Source organism: Nanorana parkeri, unplaced genomic scaffold, assembly GCF_000935625.1.
Source record: "Nanorana parkeri isolate BGI_ZX_2015 unplaced genomic scaffold, ASM93562v1 scaffold987, whole genome shotgun sequence".
NCBI classification, from domain to species: domain Eukaryota; kingdom Metazoa; phylum Chordata; class Amphibia; order Anura; family Dicroglossidae; genus Nanorana; species Nanorana parkeri.
Window position 1 is genome coordinate 632,111 of NW_017307255.1, and position 24,196 is coordinate 656,306.

The 24,196-nt window shown below is 39.2% G+C and overlaps 1 protein-coding gene across 1 annotated transcript; it reads right to left on the reverse strand.

Annotated features, from left to right (window-relative positions):
* Nucleotides 1-434: 434 nt before the first annotated feature.
* MAP1A (microtubule associated protein 1A) lies at nt 435-17,343 on the reverse strand. Its single transcript, XM_018566914.1, has 6 exons — nt 17,262-17,343; nt 16,463-16,603; nt 10,881-15,387; nt 6,726-10,769; nt 2,590-2,825; nt 435-1,386 (listed from the first exon to the last, which is right to left on the reverse strand). The coding sequence occupies exons 3-6, from the start codon at nt 15,235-15,237 to the stop codon at nt 1,231-1,233; spliced, it is 8,793 nt and encodes a 2,930-aa protein (XP_018422416.1). The 5' UTR covers nt 15,238-15,387; nt 16,463-16,603; nt 17,262-17,343; the 3' UTR covers nt 435-1,230.
* Between the last annotated feature and the right edge of the window lie 6,853 nt (nt 17,344-24,196).

A 24,196-nucleotide genomic window follows, 5' to 3' on the forward strand; every position in this document is an offset into this window, starting at 1 on the left:
TAAAGAATATTTAGTCAGCAGTCTGAGTTTTATTTATAAAAATCGAATGGTGGTATTTAGGTGTTAGGGAAACCTTAACTCTAGCTCTCACTATTACATCCATGCAGGCTGTCCACATGGCTTTAAGGACTCAGCTTCATTGCTCTGAACAGGGTACCCAGGGCAAGAGATGATATACAGGGACCATTTATTGGTGCATATAAAGTTGTCTTGAAGGACTCTCATTCTAGTTTATGTCTAGCAATTTCAAGGCCGTGCACATTTTAAAGATCTAGGCCCTACATTCTATGATGGGGCCAGAGCCACATTTTGTTCAATCAGTCATTTTATGCTACTATCCTTATACCGTTAAGATAAGAACCTTTAAGATATGTATCTTGGAGAACTAGTGGAAACCCTTCCAGATGAAGTGGCTATATAAACTTCATATCTAGACAGCCCTAACAAATCCCCTTTATTCAGATCACACCCTAAGTTTCAAAGCTCAGCATAAATAGTATGTCCCTAGTCAACTCATTGCTTATTGACTCTGAAAACACTTTTGGTTTGTTGTAATATATGGAACCAATTATGCGTACATATATAAGTAATCCATATGTTTTATGTAGTTGAGAATATTTCAGACCTTTCCTGTGGTTTGTGATCCATACTAGCAATCCTAGGTGGACAGGTTAAAATAAACAAGTAGCTATTTACAGTATTTTTTCACTACATGGTAACCGAGTCTCAAATACCATCAGAAATCATGTTATAGTATCTAATGACTGTACGTTTGCTAGTAACTGACCTCCCTTAATCCAAGTCTCTTGAATAATCGTACGGTGGATATGCAGCTGCTAAATAAACAGTATTAATTAATGCTTCTATATAAATAATTCTTTGCTGCTGTTATCATACATTATTTGTGTTATCTTTCAGTCTGCTGATAATAGGCAACGCATGAAAATGTAACAAACATTGCAAAGATAACTGCAACGTATAGCAAACAAAAACAGTTTGCTAAAATGAACTTTTCATGAAAAAAAAAAAGAAGCTGTGTGTGTGTCACAGACGTCCATCATTGGTAATTATGTTACAAACACAGATCCTAACCAGCTAGAGGGATGCTGCATCTATAGTTGACAGTGTTTGCAAAGGTGGACAGCTACAATCCAGATCTGTAAAGAGAACCGGGCTGTGACTGGACACACACCTAAACACACCATACACACACTGTGACTGCTGTGATCCTTAGAATTCTATTTTGCATGCTGGGAAGGATTCGTCTTGCATAACTACAGTACTGCTGCTAGCTAACACCATTATATTAAGCTCCTGCTGCTTCTCGTGGGTTTGCTGGTACCATTCACGTGTCACCTCTGTGTCATGGGTTGGGATCAGTGTCACCTAAACAAAAGGAAAAAAAAAGGGAAAATGTAGTAAAATAATACTGTTAAAATAGTGAGTATTATCAATTAAATCAGTCAACTGGTAATCAAGCTTTCCAGCACAGGTGTGAATTTGATGTGCTGACCATACCGTCATAGCTTCTTGATCATTGAACATTTAGAAAGTTTATAGTCTCTTTGTATACTTGCTGTACTCTGTAATAATCAAACTAAGTACATGTGAATGTTTCAGTACTTTTGGTTCCATTAATGTCCAGGTCATGGTAAATCTAGCAATAAGCATTCAAATTTAACTTCCCTTGTTTTATAATGTTAAAATCGTTTTACCCCTCATTCAACTTGTAGGAGTAGTAAAACACCCTCAACATTAGAGAACAAGAACTATTGAACGTGACTGACTACTATTAGGTCCCATTAATGTTTTTACTGTATAAAGAGCCTACAATACAGGTAGTACATGGTCTAGTGCTCTCTGTACATTACAATATCTCATTGCTTCTGTACTGTATCATCTGAGCTTCACTTATTATTTTAGAAGTCAGTCCAAAGGTGGACATATATAATGCTTTAGCAGGAGTAAAAAGCAGCTCTGCCATTCGGTGAAGCCCACATTGGGGTAGCTGATGTTGCTAAGCCCAGAATACCAGTTATATATACCAGTTATATATATACGCTGAAAGTAAATGTTGCAAAGTTTCCTGAGGCTGAAGAGATCACATAAACTCAAGCTGACACATTGCTAGTTCTGTAATATATCAGCATATACTGTCCAGGCCTGGCCATAAAGCAGCACCATTGCCACTTTGCTGGACTTTGCCAGATTTTGATCATGTTTGTGTATTTGTGTCAGGAGGAAATAGAAAGTTAGAGTAGTGGCTAATATGAATTTAACAGGCCATCCTGACCACTGCAGCCTCTGACAATGGTTAGGATAATATTCTTAAACCTTGACCTAATCTACCATCATAATCACCTTTTGTATAACGACTGCTGGATAGCCACATGTTCTGCATCTTAAAGTAGTGCAAGTTCATTTTTTTTTCACAGGAACAGTTCTCAAGCCTGTTACAGCTAAAATGCATGGCAGATTTTTACCCTATAATGCCACTGCTTTAGCGTCACAGTTTTGTGGTTCTGTAATTTATGGTTTGGTAAGTAATAAAATCAGTATATGATGAATTATGCCAACAATTTGACTTACTTGTAAGTTCTCTCCCCATTGGGCCTTTCCCTCTAGAAGTGAATCCAGGACAGCTCGATTAGGTTCTCCGTTGGCTGCATCATTGCCACTTACAACGTAATATGCAGCTCGAACTCTCTTAAAAAACTCCATATCCGTATTTTTGCTATTACAATGATTAGGAATATATGCCAGATCCACATAGACCGGTGGGCCAGGAGGGATAGAAGAGCTTGATTTAGTTGAGCTGCTTGTACCTTGGAGACAATAGAGGTGCATGATCAATAGTGACTAATAGATTTTATATACTTATAATATACTTCAATATTAGATGTCTTATATCAATATAATAATGATAAAGGCAAGTATTTCGGCTCATTTTTTAAACATAATTTTGTAATCATATATTAAGGGGACACAGATTCAGAAGGTTTCCAAGACATATGAGTTATATTTCTGCATATATGAGAATTGGACACTGGCAAAAGCTGTTACTAAACCATGGTATAACCCCTCCCGCTCCCATCATGCTTCTTTTTTTTTTGCTAGTGTCGCTAGGAGAATGGATGTCTTTCTCATTTTCCTTCATTTTATCCAATGTTATTCTTTAAAGATTCCTTGTTAACTGTCAACCCATGAGATCTACGGTAATTTGTGGTTTTCCAGATTGTTTGCTCTAGGGATGCACCAATACCGATACTTGAAAGCCGGCTGTATGCTTCCTTGTCGCCTGGTGACGAGGGAGCATGGAGCTGGCTTCCTGGCTAATCAGGAAGCTGGGAGGCGGTTAATGACTCGCCACCAGGCTAATCAGAAAGACAGGCAGCGAGTCATTATACGCCGCCCAGCTTCCTTTATGGGACTTACGGTATCGGTATTCGGTATCGGCAAGTACCGGAAAAAATATATAGTTACTCAATACCAAAAAAAACTGGTATCAGAGCATTCCTAGTTTGATCCTTGGTGCTGTCTGTGCTGTACCCGGCCCCAGCCATGACAAAGACGCAGGGCTGACCTGTAATATGCCCCTCGAGCACTGGCTCCTGCTTATGATGCTCTCCAGACACCTGGTGTACTGTGTTAGCTGCAGGGCGCTTTACAGGTCCAGGGCTGTGATATACCCACTGGCGGCACCATGTCCCTGAAGACTTCCCTGGGAGTATGTCCACCTGAGGGGTAAAGACTGTCTGAAATGAGCAGCTGGCCCCTGCATTGGCACTGTCTAACTACTGTATCTGTTTGCCACAGGACACTCTTTTACAATACCACGTGGTAAGTTTCAGGGGCTTTTCTTCTTTTCGGAAGCCTAAGGTGTAAGTTTGTTATTGCATCACACCAATGATGCAAATACCCCCTAGTGACTATTTTTGTGCCACAGCTGAGTACAGTTGAGTCTAGCTTTTCTGCCCTTTCAGCCAGAGGTAAATCACAGCCAGACAGCTACACAGCAAAGATCTCTGTGACAGTTCTCCTTGCTATGTCCTGCTAATGACGCTGTCACTGCAGGAACCTTGTGTTTCAATCAACATGCTACAGCTGTGAGAAATTCGGTTGTTGGTTTTGCTGGGTCTTTAATGTTGCCATTCTGTCCACACTCACCCATAAGGTTGCCTTCCTTATTGTCCTCACCTCCATGAGTCGTGTTTTGAGTTCGTGGACCTCTCTTGAAAATAACCCTTTCTGGTTTTACACAGAAACAAGGTTGTCTTGAGGCCTAGGGCCCAGGGAGGTGCAGTCAGGGGACGCAGGTGAGGCAGAGCCTTACCTAGTATTATGGAGGAAAAAGCTGTCAGCTTCAAATCTTCCCACTTCCCAGCCTTCCCACTTTGTAAACTGTCATGGACGGAGCGCTACCTGTTAATTACAGGCGGCGCTGCATCCGTCTTTTGACAGCTATGTTAGGTTACACAGCAGCGGGCTTCCCAACTGCTTGTGTAACCTAACATAGTGAGGCTAGAGCTGCAACATCATCTACTCTGTGTTAGAGGCTTGAACTCTGTGGATGGCTTGAACCAATGGCAAAGCGCCATTGGTCCAAGCTGTCCAATCACAAAAAAAAACCAAAAACACTGAGGACATCGATCTCAATGCCTCACCAGTGCTGAGCAAGTGAGGGACAGGGAGGCTCCTCCCTGTCTCCTCCCCCACACACAGCTTGGTGACCGGGTTGGAGGGCGGAGCATCGGCAGGATGGGGTGGGGCCTTCTGGGGGTGGGGTGTTGTCGGACTGGGGGCGGGGTGGCTGTGGGTGGGACAGGCAGGGGGAATGCCCCACCCAGCACGGAAGGCACCACACATCACTGCTGGGACCTCCTTCCTCCCCTAGGTAGTTTCTTCTTTTCATCTTAACCAATACAAGGTGCTTCTTCTTTCTGTCCTGCCCCGGTACATCCCAAGGAGATTTCTCCACTTTTTGGATGCAGTTGGAGATTACCTCTCAACCACTTCTTCCTTCAGACTGACTGCCTCTATCTTTACCATTCTGGAGGGTCCCTGTAAGGGACAGCCTTCCTCAAGTTCACCAGTTTCTAGGTAGATTCAAACCTATCGACTTAAGGATAAGGCTCCACCTTTTCCTGTCAAGGCATATTCTACTAGATCAGTAAGCATGTCTTGGGCTTTTTGGCATCAAGTATCTGTTTCCCAGATTTTCAAGGCTGCCACCTGGTCTTCTGTTCACATGTCATCAGATGCATTGGATGTAAGGTCGTTCAGGTGACTGTTTCAAACTGCAGCTAGCCCCCATTTTACCTGTTTATTTTGTGGGCCTTTTAGTGTTTTGTTTGCTGATTTTGGATGTCCCATGTCTCAGAATTCTTCTTACCCTGTATCTCATAATGAGAAAACAGAACTTTTAACTTATTGTAAAATCCTTTTCTTGGTGTTCACCTTTATACCATCTTCTAATCACCCCTAACGCTGGAGGTCAGTCGTCATGCTTGCCTAAGTGGGGAATGAGGAAGTCTGAGCGTTTACCGTGCTTGGTCCCCCCATAAGCGTGCTTGGTCCCCCCATAAAAATATCATGTAACTGTGTAGCAAGCAGGGGGAAGATTAGAATTAAGCCATGACCGTTTTAAGGATAGCTGTACAGTTATTGTTTTGCCCACTTTGTTCTGAAGAGGTGCACAAGTAATTGTGTGCCAACATTTTACTTGACATATGGAAAAAAAAATAAAGTGATCAGTTTGCTAAGCAATTAAATCTGCATGTGCCTATCACAGCAGCAGAAATTTTTTTTATATACTGTGCTGCTGAGCAAAAAAGGCAGCGTATGTATGGGTAAGAAAATGTGTATGCACTTACCACAGCAAGTAAAAGTGCACACAAGCGCTGTCACTGTAATACCCCTTGCACAGCTTGCACTATGGCTTTTTTTCTTTCACTCTTTTAGATTTTTTTTCCCGTTTTTTTTTTAAAATGCACTTAAAATGAAAAATCACACTTATTACACAATTCACCATATGTACTCTTGAGCCTGTGTGTTTGGACATATCACAGTTGTATAGTAAATTGAGTGAGGATACAAATTGCTTGTCTGTGTGTTGCATGTTGTATACATGTAAGATTTAGTGAAGTAGGTCCACTGTGACACAGGTAAGAACATAAATAGCATGGGTTGGTGATGCACAAGTAAAATAGTTTGAACAAAGATAACATTGGTTACTGATGTCTTTAGAATCATTCTCAGGAATTAAGGGACAAAGCCGGACAACAAGAATGGGGCAAAAGCTAATAATGGTTGCTGATTTGTGATTAATTGCTAAAGCATACAACACTTTGTGCATTGTTTGTGTTTTCAAATCAAGGCCGATGAGTCTCTTAAATCAAGTTTTAAGAAAGCTTATCCAACTGGGTAGAAAAAGGAAGAATGAAAGAATAAATGGTTAAGGAAGGCCCATTAAATTATTAATTATTGAACTAAGTTAAAATGTTATTTCTTATAATGATATTCATAAGTTTTTAAACAATAGATTTTACAAATGCCAGCAATCTGCATATACCGTAGTTAATATGCAACATTCCTCAACACCCATCCAACCTCTAGTATGCACACAATTTGGAAAGAAGTGCTGGGTAACAATTCATTAGAGTACTGTAAACTATAATAAGCAGGCATTTTAAGAACTTACAACATAGTTATAAAAATGAAGTTACCTGTAGATTTTATGCCGTTTACCAGCTTGCTGGGATTACTGCTTCTAGAAAAGTCTTCTTTGTCTTCTCCCCTAGAGGAATGGGTCTGCAATGGAGATTTCATTTTTTGAGATTTCTCTGTTTCCTTTCTTGCTGTTGTATGTTTTGATTTGTCAGTTGTCTGCTTTGATAGTGTTAGAGAATGCTTTCCTTTAGGCTCCAGCTTCCTAGCAGGTGATGTAGATTTGGGTTTATTTAAAGGTTTTCTAACACCCTTAGTTTTCTCCTTTAGATCTTTTTTGAGCATTTTTTCTCCTTTACTAAAATTTAATTCATTGACTAACATTTCAGGATCTACCATACAGACATCAGGATGAGGAGGATGAGGATAGGGATCCATCATTGGAGCTGGATGTGGATCATGACCTTGCCTTGAGCTGCTGTGGTGAGAATTTCCTACTGCTTTATCTACAGGAAGGAAGTCTGCATCCTCATCAGAATCCATTGCTGCATCAGCTGTTATTGATGGACATTCTTCAGTTTCTGGTGGAACATCAGAGTCTGACTGGGAGGATCTAGAATCGCTAACAGATGTTGGAGGTGTTTCCTCAGCAGTGGTCCCCTGAACATGACGAGTTGATCCATGATGAGACCTTCCTTTAACTGACGGATGGCCCTCATCTTGTGACACATCACTGTCATCTGAAAGGTCAAGGGGGCTAGGGTTTATAAAAGATGGAGAGAGTTCACCTTTCTTGTGTAAGTACTCAGAGGATGATATTTTGTGCTCATACTCGCTTGATGTTCCTAAGCATGGCTCATGCTCATGTGAAGCATCTCCATGATCTTCAGGCCCTCTACCTTTTTGTGCATCTGGAAAGTAAGGTTGGAATGTGTGGTCAGGAGACACAAGAGAAGAAGGCCGGTTTGGTTTTTCTGTATCTTCCTCAGAATATGGAGATTCTCTATCAGAATCTGGAGATGCCTTTTCACCCATTATGTTTGAATAGTAGAACTCCTTTTCAACATACTGTGAATGTTGAAATAATTCTGGCATTGTATTAACCTCTGTGGGTCCATTTGCTGCTGATGGTTCTTCTTGTTGATGGGGTGGAAAGGAAGTCAACACATTAGAAAGTGTGGAAATGCCATCCACATTTTCCCCTTGTGTAGCTTCTATATGGCCACTAAAAATGCCTTTAACAGTATCTGTTTTTGCAGTGCATGGTGTTCCTTTGCATTCAATTCTACAAGGCAATGTACAGTCATCCATATCATAGGAACAGACAGACTCATGATCATCGGTGCCATCCTTTTCCACCGGCTTACAGGGTTTGGCAGCATCGGCTGGAACAAGAGGAGATACATCCCACAGATTCCTAGCAGCTGGCTCAGTATCTGCTGAATAACTGCTACCAATCAGTGAGTAAAATCCTATAGCAGTGTCTTTTTTTACTGGAGTGCTAGCTTCAGAAGATGTTTCTGATGCACTGTGGGAATCTTTTTGGTAATCTGCTTCTGTGTATTGATGACTTGGAACTTTTGAATATAAAGTATTATCCTCAAATGGGCTTAGTGGTGAGAATTGAGTTAGAGAGGACTCCTTTTTGCAGGTCCTTTCAGAAACCTCAAGGTATTCGTCTTGTCCTTCTAGTGATGCAACCAAGACATCTGCACCTAATTCTTTAGACTCTGTAAAGGTCATAGAGTCATAATGAGGTTTGCGTAATGCAGAAGATGTCAAACCTTCAGTCTCTTTATCTGTAACTGAAAACATTCCAGATGAATATTCAGATTCAGTAGCTGAGACTGCAATTTCTGCTACACCAAAGGATTGCTGCTTTGTCATACTACCCAAAACACCACTTTCTAAAAATGCGTCTGCCTCATGGGATTCAATAAAAGCTTGTTTCTGATAATAATCTATCTGTAATTGAGATTGAGGTATATCCTTAGTAGATTCACTTTGTAACTTAAAAGGAGAATATGTGTAATCCATCTCACTCTCTTCCCTCTGCTCTTTTTGTTCATCTTTATGAAAGCTGTGTTCTGTTCTTGCCAATAAGGAATGTTCAACAGTTTGAGCTCCAATTAATTCCATACTTTTTGCTCCAGCCTGAACATTAAAGTGATCTATTTCTACATCTTTGTGTTCAGAAAGAACACTAAAATTAGCCAAGTCATTCTTTTCCTTAACATCATCATATGTGTATGTTTCATATGATCTTTCTACTTCTGCGTGCAGAATGGGAACCTTTGACTCCTTTTCTGACTTCTCTTTGGCTCCTTTCTCTAATTCAGAATCACTTGCATTTTCTTCCCACATGTATGTTTTCTCATAATAGGAATCTTTTGCCTTAACAGGTCTTATTTCTGAAAGGGCAAGGTTCTGACTGGCTAAATTGGCATCATTGTTTTGTGAAGCATGGAGGTAAGCACCAGCCCTCTCTTGGTAACTGTGTTCCATTCTATCTGATGTTTGTGAGTGATCAATGCCGCTGGTTGACACATCAAACTGATCCTCCAGTTCTTGTTTTTGTGTCTTTTCAAATGATATATTAGTCTTAAGTTTTTCATCCTCTGTGGATTTAATACTTGATTTTTTATCACTGCCTGAGCTTGCTAAATCAAGTTTTTGTGTTTCTGTGTACTCAAATGTGGAACTGTCTCCTTTCTTCTTTGGAGACCTCGGTGAAGAGAGTTCCTTCTCTCTTGATGTGTATAAATGAGACTCCTCTTCCTTCAAAGAAATTCGATGACAAAGCGTGCTTGTAGAGGTTGCATCTATAGATGGTATAGCTGTCTTTTCTTTCTCTAGATAGCTAGCACTTGTTGGCTCAGTCTCTTCCATGATGTGCCCAACTCCAGAAACCGCAATCTTCTCATATATATCTGCATACTGAAATGATTTGTCATCTGGATAAGGTGTTGGTTCCCGGTCTTCTGCTGCAACATTGTTTGTGGAACAATACATTTCCCTTTCTTGTGCACAGGACTCGAATGGACTATAGGATGACAACAAGCTGGTATCTGCAGGATAGCCTAGTGATGTAGGAGAAACTTTTTTGTCACGTTTTGAAAACAAATCTCCTTTTGTGTCATCTAGTTTGTCTGTCAAACTATACTCAGTAGTGTCTTTAGACAATACTACAGCCTCGTGATATGATGTTTCCACATATTCCTGTTCTGTGAATTTTCTGGAATAATCATGTTGTTCATGTTCCTGTTTTATCTGTTCTTCATGGGCATTATCAGTTACAGGTTGCTTCAGGGAAAGATCAGAGCTTGATTCCCTCACCAAAGAATCTTCATATTTGTCTATTATATTCACCGCATCACTGGAAAGCTGAAGATCACATTTCTTATCAACAAAATCACTCTCATAAGAAGAAACTCGTAAATCACAGACAGGTTGTGAATATGGATACTCTTCTTCTTCCTCTTCTGAATCATGGTCTTCAAATCCCTTTGCTACAGGCAGGGAAGTTTCTTTTATATTTGCTATGCTGCTATCTTGATGGAATATGGGCTCTATGTCTCCATCTTTCTTGTCCAATAAACCATCAACAGGGGAAGATGTTGTTACATAGGACAGTTTATCTAAGAAGTCAGTCTTAGGTGAATGATATGCCGTCTTTTGTTCCAAGACAGATTCAGCAGGTGATTCCTTGTCATCAGTGCCCTGGGTTTCAGAAGATATATATGAAGATTCCTGCAAGGTGTCTATATGTTTTTCTTCTTGGAAATGTGCATATTCTGTATCTAAAATATCTTTTTCTACTCTATCAGGGGTTGAATGTTCTAAATTTGAGGCTGACTGATCATCCCACTCAGGGACATCATCAAGGAAGGTGCTTTCTCCTTCTTCAGTATATCTTAGCTTGCTTTCCTGTGTACTATAGTGGAGTTTAGCTTCTTTAGTCTGTGTAAACCATACTCTCTTATCATCAGCTAGCTGTGTATCATAGATGTCTTCTGTTTCAGTGTAACCTTCATTAACTTCCTTTTCTGGATATATATCCTTCTGTAACATCTCTGAGGAACCCTTATTTTCCAGTGTGCTTCCTATGGAATCTACAGATTTTAAATAGTCTAGAGAATATTCCACATCTGAATAATCTTGACACAGTTCTTTACAGGAGCTCATTTTTACTGGTTCGCTTTCCTTAAGAGCACTACGATCTGCAAAAGAAAGTGAATCAGATTCATCAGGACTGGAAGAGGAAATTACTGGAGATTTGTCCTTATGCAATACTGGTTCTTCAAAGTGATATGAATGTATCTTTGCCACAGGTGGCTCATGTGAATGGGTTTCTTTATCATCCCTAGGTTCTGTTGTCAGGAGAGAGAGAGGTTGTAACTGATCTGGAAAATTAGTTTCAAGATCCTCTACATGTTTTTGACCTTCCTCAATGATTTCCTGTGTGTATAGTAAAGATTCCGCATATCCCTGTGACATTTCATCAGGCACATATATTGTTTCCTTCTTTTCACTTGGATCTTTAAACTGCAAGGAACTTTCATTATCCAGACATGCTTCTTTAGTTGGGCTATCTTGATAGGTTTCATTTACAATTGGACTTTGTTCTATTAATGACATCTGTAAGGAGGTATCATCTTCCTTTCCTTGTTCTTCTCCTAGGAAAATATCCTGGCTAGAACTTTCTGGTGACATTTCATCTTGTTCAAATTTCTCATCCTTAATATCAACATACTCTGCATACTCTGGCAGCTGTTTGGGTGACACTGACTGAAATGGATCCATATCTGTTTCTTTGACATGTGAAGATACCAAGTCTTCATGAGGCATTTCCTTGGATGTAATTGTTTCTTCAAGCTGCATGTATGGTCCAGAAGCCATTGATAACACTGGGTCTCTAGAAAGATCACTGAATGAAGTAAGATCAATGTTTATATCGGTTACTTTCTCTTCTACACTCTTCGACACTTCTTTTGTCACTGGTAATGTTTCTTTGCAAAAATCATCAACATTTTGATCTCTGGCATATGTTGGCTCTTTCGCCATAAGGCTTTCTGATTCAGTCACCCGCTCTAGATTTTCAGAAGGTATGTCTTTGGATCCATACTGCTGCTCTGTGCTTTTTTCATATGATTCATATTCAGTCTGTACTTCATCTTTCCTGTCTTTTGCATGTGTAAGTATATCTGCTGCTTCAAAGAGTTCAGCTTGTGTAGTATCAGATCTGTCATCAATAGGTGACTGGTGGAAAGGTGTGTGTCCTGTACTTGTAGGGCCAGACTGAGTTGGAGATGCCATTTTAACAGTACTATCATCAGGACTCAAACATCTTTCCTCAGCCTCTCCAAAGATTGAGTCAATTTTTTCTGGTTCATCACAAGGAATAGAAGAGGAAAATGTTATATCCATGCCATAAGTATACTGAACATCAGCTTGCTCGTGCTCAGAAAATAAAACAGAGCTGTAATGTCTTTCATCTAAAGTACCAATATCTGTGGTCTGATCACATTCCTTCTCCTCTTCGGTCAGACAGCTGTCACTCAGCTGACCTTTTGCAGAAGCCATTGAATGAAAATCTTCTGGAGGTGGAGATTTGAAGCACTTATCTTCTTCTAAAGAAGAGGTTGGTGATATTGTGCCTGCAGATGGTAAATACTCTATGCCCTGTGTAGCTTCAGTGTGTGAAGACGGAATGCTGTTGGCAGTGTCAAGAAGTAAAGAGCTTTTGCCTGTCTCTTCTGTTTTTGGTGCAGTAATAGAGGCAACAGATTGGTCTTCTGCAACAGATGTAGCAAAAGAAGATAATTTGTCACATTCAGTAATAGACGTTGCTGAAGAAACGTGTTCCTCTTCTGCAAGTGGTGCTGCAACAATATTTGTGGAATAACCCACTATTTCAGGCTCTTGTACTCCATAGCCCTTTACAGTCACCTCAGAAGAAGGTACAGCCTTGATACCATGTATTGCATCAAATGATCCAGGATGATCTGGCACAGAAATATCATAACTTCCTACATCATACTGTAGGTGAGGAATTCTTTCTTCTTGCTCATCGTGTATTTCTTCATCTGAAATTGTTTGCTCAGTTTCTGAATAGCCAGGCATAGTTTCATCTTGAATGTATGATATATGCTCAGCAGCAGTTCCAGATGACAAAGGGACACCAGCCAGGTATGATGACTCCTTTGATGCATCTTTTCCATAAAGATTTGTTGTTATATATGTCTCTTTTTTTGGTGACATTGTAAAAGCACATGACATGTTTTCTTCTTTGTCATTTAATTGTTCTCTGTACCCACTCGCCTTACATTTTAGATCATCAGCTTCTTCTGCATATTCCTCCATTTCTTCAACATCAGCCTTTTCTACCACCTCAACACTCTTCTCCATCTCCTTTTCATCTTTCTCTTTTTTACTGATATAATCATCTTCACATCTCTCAATTATTTCTTCCTTTTGCTTTCTATCTAATATGCCCTTTTCATCCAATTCATTTTCTTTATCTTCATCAGTTTCCAAGTCTTGTATGTCCAAAGTTGGCATAGATTCTAACCTGCTTCTCCCTGGCACTTTTTTTTCCACTTCTGGTGTGATTTCATTTTCTTCTTCTGTTGCTACTTCTTCCTCATATTCTGCCATCTCAGCAGGTTCATCCATTGCTGCACCTTCATCTACCAGTTCTGTTGTCTCATCTATTAGGTATAATGGCTTTTCTTCATGCTGTGAGTCTCCCTCCACATCAGTAGTGGTAATACCCTCATCTGGAGACTCAATAGGGCTTTTCTTATCAGATGTTATCTCTTCTAAATTAATTTCATCTTCAAACTGATTTTGTATAACTAACATATCTGATGGTTTGTCTTCAGTAGTATCCTTTTCTAAATGAATAGCATCCTCTTGTTTTTTGGTAAACTGCTCTAAATTTCCTTCAAACCTTAACTCCTCAAAGTCTTTGGTTAGATCTTCAGGAGATGACATAACTGACCTTTGTTCTGCCATATCAGCCATCAGTGGCACCTTCTCTGTTGAAACGTGTTGTACGTGGCTTACTTTTTGTTCTGATATAACATCTTTCTCTACTTTACTTTTAATTTTTTCTGACCTAATTTTGCCCGGAACCTTCGCTTTGTGTAGTGTTTTTCTTACTTCAGGTGTAAATGGTCGTAAGTCAGGTTTAGGTAGTTTCTTCATTTCAGGTTTAACTTCCCTTTTTTTCTCTTCTTTCTTAAGATCTCTCTTTTCTTCCTTTTTAACATTTTCTTTCTTGATATCAATTTTCTCTTTTTTTATTTCTTTCTTCTCTTTGTCCTTTTTTTCGTCAAGTTTGGAAATCTTGTCCTTGATAAACTTCTTGCCTGTTTTCTCCTTCAAAAGTTTCCTCTTTTCAGCTTTTGCAGAATCAGTTGAATCTATCTTTGTCTTTTCAATCTTTGAAGGCTTCTCAGTATGTTTGTCTAGAGTTTCTTTAATCTTTTTCTCAATTTTGGTCTCTTTTGTGATCTCTGATTTAACTTCCTTGAGCACCTCTTCTGAAATGTCTTCCTTTTTACTTGGTTTACCTGTGCTTGGTCTTGTAGAGGATTTGAGACTTTCTTTGCTGTCTGCCCTTTGTTTGATTTTCGTGTGCTTACCAATAGATGGTGGGCCACCAGCAGAAATGTCCTTTTGTGTTGCCACTGGATACCTCAAGAAATCTAAATGCTTCAGTTTTTCAAGACCTTCAAGAATTTTATTTTGTGGTGCATTTCCAGGAAACAAAACGCGTACTATTTTTTCAGTTGGGTTTGCAGGGAGCCAAACTACTAGGGCAGTGATGGATGTAAGATATGGTACTGAAATTTCACCCTCTTTGCCATTTGCTAGAATTATGCCAGTTTTTGCTTTGCTGTTTCCAGCCCATTTTTGCATTAAAAACTGCATTTCTTTGCTATCTTTCACTGGATTCAAAACATACATATCCAACCTGCCAACACCCATTTTGTGAAACAATGTTATTGGCTCTATTGTGTTACTCACTACCCTGTACAAAGGCTCTGCTTTTATTCCTAATCTATTTAAGTATTGTAATGTTAAACAAGCTTCTTCAATACTTCTTTTAACCTTCATACCAGATTCCGGCATTTTGAGTTTATCTGGCACATTAAAGAACACAACCCCAAGCTCTGGGGATATTAGGTTCTTCATCCAGTCACTATAAGCAGTAGAGCCCTGAGATTGTTCTTCATCTTGTTCAGCTATCTTTCTCTGGAGAAGTCCATTTATTCCAGGTAGATTATCCGCTCCAATATGTGTCAGCAATATGGAGTCAATCCTATCTAAATGCCGAACTAGCTTCCAAAAGCAAGATTTTCTTTCAGATCCACCATCTACTAGAATATTAAATCCATTAACAGCAAAGAGGGCAGAGTCTCCTCTGCCACCAGGAAATATGTAACAACATGGCTTTGACAGTTTCAAAAAACCACCAGAATTTGGTGGCTCCAGGAGATCGAAAGGAGAAGGAACATCAACAGTCTCTGAGACATAATCTGCAAATTCTGAAACCCCATCCATTGCAGGTAAGACTGGTTCAGGATTGAGCTTTAAACTGATGATCTCCTGGAAACTGGAATGTCCAAGGTTGCACCAATCACCTTCTTCCAAACAAGAAACAGTTAAAGAAGCCTTGATCTCTGGATCAGTGTTACTGAAGAGCTGGCAAACCTGGAGTGATAGAAGCAAAAGAAAATGAATGAGTTACTCAACCTTGATGACAAAGTCATTTTGCACCAAAGGATACTGAAGGTTTTCAAATTATTCTATCCAGCCAAGAATGACATATAAAGATATAACCTGCCATCTATAACCCTTGAACATGATGCAAAGCAATTAAGAAGAGTATAGTATATCAAAAATAGACTTTAGCTTTTAATACTGGCATGCTCCATGAAACTTTACAAAAATTACAATTTAGAGGCCTTCTACTAGTGAAACTGTCCTTCATGGCCAAACATGCACTCATGAGAAAATTTAAGGAAAACAGTTAATGTGTCATTCCATTCAGAACTAATATCTCGTGTTTTAGTAGATACTGGAGAGTTAAACCACCTGACAATTATAAAAATATATATCAAAACTAGACTTTAGCTTTTAACAATTTAGAGACCCTCTACTAGTGAAACTGTATGTCCTTCATGGCCGAACATGCACTCATGAGCCAATTTAAGGGAAACCAGTTAATGTGTCATTCCATTCAGAACTAATAACTTGTTTTTTAGTAGATATTGGAGAGTTAAACCACCTGACAATTTCTCATATCTGTCAGGGACATTATTGGTGAGATATATGTACTTGAGTCCCCAGCGCTGCACTTCATTTGTGGACATTATGAGACGTTCTTACTGTCTCTGTTGAATTTGTATCTATTTTATGCAAAATAATGCAGCAGGAGGAGCTTGAACACACAAAATAAGGCAAAAAGACCCAAAACTCCTTGATGGATAGAAACAGAGTCATGAATTATGGCAAAAATGGCTTTACTTTTGGAGTATTCAAGCCATATAAGACTCAGCCCACCACACTGCACCCTTAACTAATCACTTTTGGGTGGACTGACCTTTTACATTAATAGGCAGTTAATAATGGATTTGCATTAAAAAAAAGGTCAAACATAACACAAAAAGTCTACCAATTGTGGTGCCAAGCCATCTCCAAAAAGAAAAGCTAATTACAGAGAAGTAATACTGTTTTATTTTAACTCATATAATTTAGTTAATGATTTTGGCTAACCTATACTCACTTCTGGGTCATTGAACACCTCTCCAAGTCTTCGTAGGGGAAAAGTGCCACTTTGTAGAATTAAATCTCCTTCTTGGTCTGAACACTGACCACTTAAGATGAGTAGTTTGTAGGCTGAAGGATCTGTGATCAAGGAGCGTACCTAAAGATAGAATTCAAAGTACATTTAGCAATATCCAAAAGCAAAATAATCTAAAACTTCTGTCAAGTTTTCATTGCTTTTGTACCCCCATTGTAGATATTTCCTCTATTCTTGTCCTCAAGACAAAGTGAGGATAGATACTAACTAAAAGTATGGGAACATTTATCCAGCAAGGATACAAATCGTCACAAAAATCTGATAGTGTCTCTAACCTTTCCACATTTTTCCAAAACTAAAAAAAAAAAAGTTTGGAGCCCCTCTGCAGGATATACAAGTCCCTATATATGATATACAATTAATAATCTTAATGGATATCATTGGAGACAAATTTCAACTAAACATATTTTATCCCTGTACATAGTTATTATTCTATACACGTACATAGTTATTATAACTCCCACAGGCTCAAACAATGAACTCTAAAGCTGGTCTTCTATGTCTGTTGCAACAGTGGTGCTAGCAGCACTGCTATGACACAGCATGCATTGTTTTAAGGTAATCTTTAGACTTTTCAACTACAGCAGCACTGCTAGTTATTGGATGGGCAATAAAAACCAATGTTTTATCCAAAAGTCAAATATGAATCATGCCTTCTTGGAAAGCATCTGTCAAATGCATACATGTAATTTCAGTAGTATAGCTATATTAGAAATAGTACCTCATGAACAATGCTTTCGGCATTTGGATTCACCAAGATCACTGTCTCTAGGACATCACTTCGATGTTGTAGAGTTCTTTGGCCTATGGAAAATATTGATATAACAATATTATTTTGGATATTACAGAAAACTAACAATTAACCCTGTCACTTGTTTACTTCAATTATAATTTCATTCGCGAATAATGCATTACTGGAAATGAAACACATTTGCGTAAAGTATGTGAAGAAAAGCCATTCAAATGAGGAAAAAACAAAAAATGCGTTATTCATTTTACTTCCAAATCAGTTTGTAATTTTCCTCCCACACAGCACTTGCATTCTGTAAACCTAATGCAAGGATATTATCTTCCCAGCTGTAAACACTTGAGGAATTTACATTTTTACAAAGACTACCAACAGACAATTCTGCATTAAACTCAACATTAAATTACTCTTGTTAATGATTTCCTGAGATACAAAATGATAAACTAAATAAGAAAATAAAATTACATCCTTGTTTTTCTGCTAATTGTGTACACTTTTGTACTACATTTAATTAAAAATGATCCACTGTTTTTCAATAAGTAACTGCCAACTGCCTTTTAAATTAGGTGTCTGAAGAAAAAGGTCCCATCATTCTGCATCTGAAAAGAAAAGCACCTGAGAATGTATGTGATTTATGAGCTATTCAGGGTTATTTACAAAAGAGTGAAGAGTTTGGAGAAGTGAACAATCTAGGACAACATAGCTGAAATGGAAAGTGAGCTGAATTGGAGAAGTTTTCCAAATCAGCCATTTTGGCCTAGAATGTTCACTTCTCCTGCCTTCTACAAACTCTTCAACCTTTTGTGAATAACCCTGTTAGTGCAAGTCAACAGAATGGCATGAAGCTATCTTCATCTCTTAAGCACTCCTCACCCTGAAGCCTCAGATCATTAAAATAAAAAAAATACTGTACATGCCTTTTTCCAGCATTCTTCAGGCCCGCCCAGTGTCACCACTGTCAGCAAGCACTTCCTCCTCCTGGACAGAGCGGAACTGACATACTAATGTATGAGCATTGCTCAATCCAGGAGTACTGTGAGCTCAGGTTATGTAAATGTGCACCTACAGGGTATGGGTTCATCACAGCCTGAAAGGTGGTTGGGTTACATTCAATCTTAAAGCCTGCCAGCAGTTTACTTGGGCTTAGCTATTATTATTTGCTTTTGTCACTGGAGTCTGGCTTTAAGTCACGCCACTAGCATTTTCATATCAAATGACTTGGATATTTCCTGAACAATTATATTTAATTAAAAAATATTTTTTTTAGCCAACATATTCTTTGACTCCAGCATAGGGCATTGTAGAAGCTCATATAATTGGCTTTAATGTGTCCTTCAGGTTATAAGTGAATATTATTCCGACAGGTGAGTGGTTTTCTATAGATAGATAGAGCTTTCCCTTTAAGTGAACAGGTATCTATGATTGAAATAAAAATGTCCTTTTATTGCACAATTACACCACAACTACGTAAACAAACTGTATATAACATCTTTGACATTTTCTTCTCTAGAAGAAGACTAGAAAAAAAAAAGACACATTCAGACCTGTGCATTGCACAAGGCATGCTAAAACATGATCAGTTGTATGGTTGTGGTGCCTTTTTTTTTTTTTTTTTAAAGTGGCAAATAAAAATGTCCTTTTATTGCACAATTACACCACAACTACGTAAACAAACTGTATATAACATCTTTGACATTTTCTTCTCTAGAAGAAGACTAGAAAAAAAAAAGACACATTCAGACCTGTGCATTGCACAAGGCATGCTAAAACATGATCAGTTGTATGGTTGTGGTGCCTTTTTTTTTTTTTTTTACAGTGGCCCTAATGCACGTCTACAGTAGCTGCAGTGTACTTGAGGGGCAGTGCAAGACGATGCACAGGCCAAGCATTATGGTGCGCAGCACTAAAACCTCTCTAGGTACTTTAAATGTGAAGTAATTCATTAATCAAAGATCCTGAAAGATTATAAAAAAGACTCGGATTTCAGTGGTTTTTTTTAACAGCTTAGGCCCCGATCACACTGGCACTCCTGCATTTAGCTTTTCTATATAAAACAACTTTTATGCTTCCCAGATCACTGCTTCCTGTGTTCATATGTTCCTGCTTAAAGTGCATGCTCGTGATCTAATCAGATCTTGAATGCAAAGAATGTAATTTTCTCTGAAAATAGCTAAACTGAATGCAGGTAAATGCAAAGTCTAAATCCTTGGTTCTCAACTGGTGGGTCGTGACCCAAAAGTGGGTCGGGACCCTGTGTTCAGTGGGTCACCACATGCCTTCCAATTTTCTAGGTATAAGACTTCTCAGCCTTCCCCTAGCGCAGCAGTGTCAGTTCTCATGCCAAGCAGCCATTCATATGCTGCTCGGCTCCGAGTCTCAGCTTGAGGTGTGGTGGGGTGGGCTGGAGCTATGGCCGCGAGGGAGATCTATCCATACATGTATTGCTCACAGCTTCCTTGCATGTCCTGTAGAGGTTCCTGGATGAGAGCAACATCACGTCCGGGCACCCATCATCTCTACAGGGTGTGCAATGGATATGTGCAAGCAATGTACATATGGATGGAGCTTTGCCACAGCACAGAAGCCCACACTAGACTCAAGACTGAGGGTCCACTGCATTTTTTGTCAGGTAGGGAGACTGGGTCGCTCTTAAAAAGAAAAAAAAACACTTTTTTTTTGGAGTGTATATGTGTGTGTGAGATTGTGTCTGTCAGTGTTGTTAAGGGCCCATTCACACTAGTACAGTGTGTTAAACAGTCCTGTGCGATTAACTCACTGTACCGTGCAATCGCACCTACTATGCGTTCTGGTGTGGGAGGTGCGTTGAGTTGCCATTCATTTAAATGTCACCACAAACACACCTTCCACCAAGTTCAATCGCCCGCACCAGAACGTGCAGTACTGCAATGCCGTGCATTCCATTTCAGTGTGACTTGGGTCGCAACGTATTGACCAAGGACAAATGTGGGTCCTCAGGTTACACAGGTTGAGAACCTCTGGTCTAAATGATACCATTGAAAATCAATTACATGTATTTATATGTGTTTAGAAATGTGCTTAAAACACATATAAGCACATTTTCGACACTCCCAGTGTGAATGAGGCTTTAGAAACACCCACTGTGTGTATACAATAGAGGGCTGACATCCTACCAAGATCTGCTCTCCATAAAAAAAAGCTAAGATTCCAATAACTGCGTTAGGAACGTAATAAATGAAATTGCTCTACAATGCTAAACATACAGAGATGAATAAGAACTTGTTTTGAAGTGCTTTTATTGCTTGCTCAGTATATATAATATTTTAGTATGCAAGATATTGGCACAGGTTCAGATCAAGCTAACTCCCTAACTTGAAAATCTGTATACTGTAGGTGTCCCAGGCTTGGGGGCTTCCCAGGTACGACCACAACAACTAAAGAACCCACCCATGTGCCTGCTTACCAACGAATAGGCTAGATTACAAATGTTTACATAGTGACAGGTGACTTCTTCACCATGCACCCCCTTTTAAAACAACATTTGTTTTATGCATAGAAACCATGTGCAAGAGTGATGCTTATCTCCCAACTTTACCTTTTTGGAAACCTTAATATCCTCAAAAGGTATCTACAATGCCATCATGTGTGTTTTATTGTAAACATATTAAACACCAGTAAACTCTTTGAATTGTAGGCTACACTATTTACAACCATAGTCCACATTCTGCATTAACTGCTCACCATTACTCTAGAGATTCACAGGGTTATTCACAAAAGGGTAAAGAGTTTGGAGAAGGCAGGAGAAGTGAACAATCTAGGACAATATAGCTGATTTGAAAAAATTCTCCAATTCAGCTCACTTTCCAGTTCAGCTATGTTGTCCTAGATTGTTCATTTTTCCTGCCTTCTCCAAACCCTTCACCCTTTTGTGAACAACCCTGTCAGTTTCTATACAGTTCTCTATGCAGCTGTATGTTTTACTTTCTAGATCAGGGGTGGGGAACCTCGGCCCTCCAGCTGTGGTGAAACTACAAATCCCATAATGCATCTGCCTCTAGGAGTCATGCCTGTGACTGTGAGACTCTTACAATGCCTCATGGGATTTGTAGTTTCACCACAGCTGGAGGCCCGGAGGTTCACTAAAACCTTCTATAATTACCGCTTTCTGTTCTATATTGCATATAATTTCACAGAGCGCAGCATATGTGACATTTGTGGGCATTATGAGACGTTCTTACTTTCTCTGTTGGATTTGTATCTATTTTATGTAAGAAAATGCAGTAGGAGGAGCTTGAACACACAATAGTTTATTTGCCTGGTGAAGACCAGCTTTCATTTTATTTCATGTTGCTTAGAATCTAGAGAGGAAAAAACCATCATACTGCAAACACAGAGCATGAATCGGAAATTCCCAGAACCTGGACCCCAAGTTTGCTGCAAGAAATTAGTGCTATCTTATAGGGAATATACAGTAAGGCTAATCTTGTCTAAGCAATACCCTGAAAAATCTACCTTTTACCTTGACTTCCTCTTTAAAAATAGCAGTGCGCTTCCTGATATTTGACTGGACCTAAACACTCCTGTTCTGTTCCTCATGAGCTGTATATCTGTAGTGTGAGATCATTTGAGGCATTGTGCCTCTGAACTACTAGTTTCACGAGATGTGAAAAATTGTGTAATCTCACTACTGTACTGCTCACTGTTCTTGCTGGAGGGGAAGCTGAACCTGAGGACCTGCACTGCAAGCATCATCCTGCTTCTACTTCATTTATTCATTCTGTGAATATGGGCTTTCTGCACTTTTTCTACTGCTTCTGAATTATTCCCACACCAGTCATAAGATCACCAGTCATTAGGGGCAGCACACTGACATGAGGAACCACAGCTCCGCTCCTCTACCAAGTTGGCAGTACCCACACAGAGACGCAGTGCAGGACAAGACATTGTAAGCCAGCAATGGGGAAAATGTCAGCTGCAGGTAGACTACAGACAGTGCGGTTGACTAGTCCTTTGCCACCCTCCACTTGAATCTTAGGGCACAGGTTCCACAGTACAGGTCCACATTAAAGGCATGGTCCAATTTCAAAAAACATAACAAATACATAAAAGTTCACACATTGGTAAAAAAATGTGTATTTATAATTTTTTAGTATGTATTTATAAATTTTTTGCATTCATGCCTGCAGAGCACTGCACCCATGATCAGTGCATCACAGGTACAATGCACAGGCTGCTGTAGGCTCTTCCCCCAGCCCCAGGTCCATACAAAAGGACAGACCTTCTGTTATAGAGCTGGGGAAAGTAATCACTCGACTACCAGTTACTCTGCCACATAGTTTTTTCATTCACAGATCCTATCAATCGATCTGTGATTGGATGACGCAGCTGTGTCTGCATGCGGGGAGAAGCACCCTGTGCTCCAGGTAAGTGGGGAGTAGTTTTTGGGGATGGGTAATGTGACTGTTTTCCATGGTAGACCTAAATATGGGTGTAACATGAAGCTTGGCATCCAAGCTTCACAAGCTTGAAGCTTGGCATCCAAGCTTTACAAAGCTGGCATCCAAGCTTTACAAAGCTGGCATCCAAGCTTTACAAAGCTGGCATCCAAGCTTTACAAAGCTTGGGATCCAAGCTTTACAAAGCTGGACTATGCCTTTAAATATATATGGTTTAAAAAGATGAATGCATCTTGTACATATATTTATCCTGCATACAGTCATCATTAGTTATACTTCTGCTAGAACTTTTCACACAGTGCCAATTGATTTACTGAGTGGTGCAAACTCCAGGAAGCTATAGCAATCAGTCTGAGATTACAGATTTGAATATAGTAAAATTACATTTGATTAGTTGTTTGGGTTTTTTGCACAATGCTCCTTACCATCAATGCTCATTTTGGCAGCTTCACAGAATAAGTCTGGAAGTATAACCCAAGATTTATTTTTTACAAATGTTTTGTTTTTCTTTATTGATCACAGTTCCAGTATGCATTTTCTGTAATAAAATAGCAAAAAAAATTGAAGGGAATAAAATAAAAATACAATTCTACAATAAGCGACTTATTGTCACCCACATTTTTAAGACAGAGCTGTTCCTCTCCTAATGTGCATGCGCCATGCAGCACACATTTATGGCATCACTAGGATGCTGGGAATGAGAATTCTGCTATGTCGGAGTGACAGACAACTTCAATTATAACGTTTTGAGGACTTCGCTGGACAGTAGACATGTGCACTAGCAAAAAATGTGTTTAGTTTAGTTTTGATTCGGATTTTGTATTATTTTGTTTTTCGGGATTCGCGTATGAAAGTAAATTCGGATTCGGACGAAATTCGTTAGTGGTAGTTCGTTCAAACGTTCGTTTCGTTTTCGTTTCTTATTCGTTGCAGGAAAGTGACATTTGAGGGGGGAAAAAATGTTTTTCTATTCTCTAATGTCACTTTGCTGCAACGAACGAAACGAATAAGAAACGAACGTTCAAACGAACTACCGCAAACAAATTTCGGAAACGGAAATTCGGATTAGTTTGCAATCGTTATATCTGTCATTCAGAATTCGTATACATCCGAATTTCCGAAAACTCGTCCGAATTTCGTTTCAGAACGAAACGAATCGCACATGTCTACTGGACAGTCATGTGACTAGGCTACAAATAGTTGCTTAGGCAAATGTAATGTGTATGAGTGGGGTTTTTCCAGGACACAATCTAAGGGCAAAGATTAGGTAAAATATTGTATTTAAATAGTACTGGGCATTATATTTCCATTTTAAGAGAAACATATCACCCAGTGTCTGTATCCATTTGATGGAATTGTGCCATCTATATTAAGTCTATAACAATGTATAGTTTAAAATCTTGAATGCAGTTTCAATAAAACCTCTGTAGCGTGCTATTTTTAGCTGTGTAGTGTGGGCAACATCAGTTACTG